Source organism: Callospermophilus lateralis, chromosome X (assembly GCF_048772815.1).
Source record: "Callospermophilus lateralis isolate mCalLat2 chromosome X, mCalLat2.hap1, whole genome shotgun sequence".
Taxonomy (NCBI): Eukaryota; Metazoa; Chordata; class Mammalia; order Rodentia; family Sciuridae; genus Callospermophilus; species Callospermophilus lateralis.
The window spans coordinates 40170806-40173588 of NC_135325.1; the positions used below are offsets into that span (position 1 = coordinate 40170806).

Sequence of the window (2783 nt, forward strand, 5' to 3'; positions counted from 1 at the left end):
GGGGAAAAGGGTACACTTGTACATTGCTGATGGGACTGCAAAATGGTGCAGCCAATATGGAAAGCAGTATGGAGATTCCTGGGAAAGCTGGGAATGGAACCATCATTTGACCCAGCTATCGCCCTCCTCGGACTATTCCCTGAGGACCTTAAAAGAGCATGCTATAGGGATCCTGCCACATCCATGTTCATAGCAGCACAATTCACAATAGCCAGACTCTGGAACCAACCTAGATGCCCTTCAATAGATGAATGGATAAAAAAAATGTGGCATCTATACACAATGGAGTATTATGCAGCACTAAAAAATGACAAAATCATTGAATTTTCAGGGAAGTGGATGGCATTAGAGCAGATTATGCTAAGTGAAGCTAGCCAATCCTTAAAAAACAAATGCCAAATGTCTTCTTTGATTTAAGGAGAGCAACTAAGAACTGAACAGAGGGAAAGAGCATGAGGAAAATATTAACATTAAACTGAGACGAGTGATAGGAGGGAAAGGGAGAGAGAAGGGAAAGTGCATGGAAACGGAAGGACACCCTCATTTTTATACGAAATCACATATACAAGGTTGTGAGGGGAAAGGGGGGGAAGGGAGAGAATGGAACAACAACAGATGAGATAGAGAGGGAAGATGAGAGGGGAGGGGAGGGGGGATAGTAGGGGATAGGAAAGTCAGCAGAATACAACAGTCACTAATATGGTATTATGTAAACATTGTGAATGTGTAACTGATGTGATTCTGCAATCTGTATTTGGGGTAAAAATGGAAATGCATAACTCATTTGAATCAAATGTATGGAAGATGAAAAAATAAATAAATAAATTAAAAAAAAAAAACCAGGCTGTGGATGGAGCTGTCCTACCTATTTAGGTATTTGTTCCAAAATATCCTGTAAATATCTGTTCTCATACCTATAGGAATACACATTATGTTAGTTTACAGGTCTGTCAGAAAAAATTTACTGAGGTCATTTATGTAAAAACATTTGAAAAAATCCAAAGATACTTTAAAAAACGAAATGATTTTTACTTGTATCTGTCCTTTTATTAAATGAATCCAGCAAGAGTTGGAAGATAGGCCAAATAATCACCTGGTATGCAAGCTACCCTAGTTTTCATATAATTCAAAGTTTGTTGGTCTGCCTTTGGGGAACTCCTGCTTCCAGTGAAAGCTCGGGAAATACACTTGGGTCTTTTTTCCTGTTAAGATGTTCTTTTAAATTATTTCCCTGTGTTAATCTCTGTTCCAGAAAGCTGAGGTTTCTCCAAGTCTGACCACTGATGAGTGAGGCATTGGTGTCCCTTTATCCAGTACTTCTGGAAGGCCTACTCATAAACTCCCTGGATAAGAGAGACACATCAGTGTTCCAACCAAGGTTTTGAGACGTGCCTGAGAGACTTATGTCCATTCGGTAGTTCTTCCTCCACCTATTTCTACACTAAAGATGGACCTAAAGCTAAAAAATCCTGACTTCTGGTACAGTCTTCATGGACATGTTCCAGGACTTCTGGACTGGGACATGGGGAATGAGTTCTTCTTGCCTTGTACCACAGACCAGAGCCCTTTAGCTGAGCAGAACCTTGTTAAATACAAAATACGAGTAATGAAGCCCCCAGAAGTACCCCAGGAGTGGAAATCTGGTCCTGATGAAGATGCTCTTCAGTCTGAACCCAACTTGTGGATGTGGGTGAACCCAAACATTGTGTGCCCTCTCAGCAGCCAGGAGGCCCCAAAGCCCAATAGTAAGGATCTGACAAGCTTGGCTTCTTCCCCTCAGGCACCCACAAAAGATGAAGAGTCTAACTTCTCAGAGGCTCAGGGAGTGTTGGAGTCCCTGCCACTTTCCCCCAGTGAGCAGTCTCCCCAACAGAAGTACCTCCTCTCTTCCCCAAGTGACTGTGAGCTCACAGAAGAGGAAGCTGAGGAACAAGAGGACAAGTCTTCTGAGGCCCTCATGGCCCTTAACAAAAGGGACTGCTTCCAGAAGCCAAAGCTGTGGCAAGCTAACAACCAGGAAAGAAAATCCTGGCCAAGGCCCCCACTCAATTATAGCCATCTCATTGCCCTAGCATTAAGAAACAGCCCTCCTTGTGGTCTTAATGTGCAACAGATCTACAATTTCACTCGACAGCATTTCCCCTTTTTCTGGACAGCTCCAGATGGCTGGAAAAACACCATTCGCCACAACCTCTGCTTCCTAGGCAGCTTTGAAAAGGTGCCAGTCACTGTTCAGGATGAGGCTGATGCAAAACCTCGGTCTTGCCTCTGGAGGCTCACCGAGGAGGGATACCGCCACTTTAAGGAGGATACTCGTCTCTTAGCCTCTGCTCGAAGAGAGAGCATCCAACAGTGCATGAGCCAACCAGATTTGATGTCCTCCCTCTTTGACCTTTGAACAACTGCTCCCTTTCTGGAACACTGCCCTCCTTTCTGTGCCTACCCATGTTCTGATTGACCCTTTATTAATCCCTCAGCCTACCCTGCCTGATTGCCAAGTTGGTCTTTAGCTAGTATTACAAATCTGGTGTTAAATAAGGTGAGAGGTAGGTTCAGAGGAGGTGGGACTTCAATCTAGGTGGGAAATCATTGAAGATTTCATCCGGGTAGTGGCAGTTGTTCTATACCTTGAACAGAGGCAGGAAATCCCAGAAACAATGGCATGGAAGCTAAGGAAAGAAGAGAATATTTTTGTGGGAGAAAGGAATTCTGTTTACTTCTCTGTTCAGAGCTGCTTCAGAAAGCTGAGGTTTCTCTAAGTCTGATCTCTGATCAGTGAGCTA

General features: G+C 43.7%; 1 protein-coding gene across 1 annotated transcript; it reads left to right on the forward strand.

Moving 5' to 3' along the window:
• Positions 1-1447: 1447 nt before the first annotated feature.
• Foxr2 (forkhead box R2) lies at positions 1448-2398 on the forward strand. The gene has a single exon (XM_077107661.1). The coding sequence runs from the start codon at positions 1448-1450 to the stop codon at positions 2396-2398; it is 951 nt and encodes a 316-aa protein (XP_076963776.1).
• Positions 2399-2783: the final 385 nt, after the last annotated feature.

Excerpts from the sequence above, each read along its gene's own strand:
- Foxr2 (XM_077107661.1), top strand. The coding sequence starts at position 1,448 with ATGGACCTAAAGCTAAAAAATCCTGACTTCTGGTACAGTCTTCATGGA.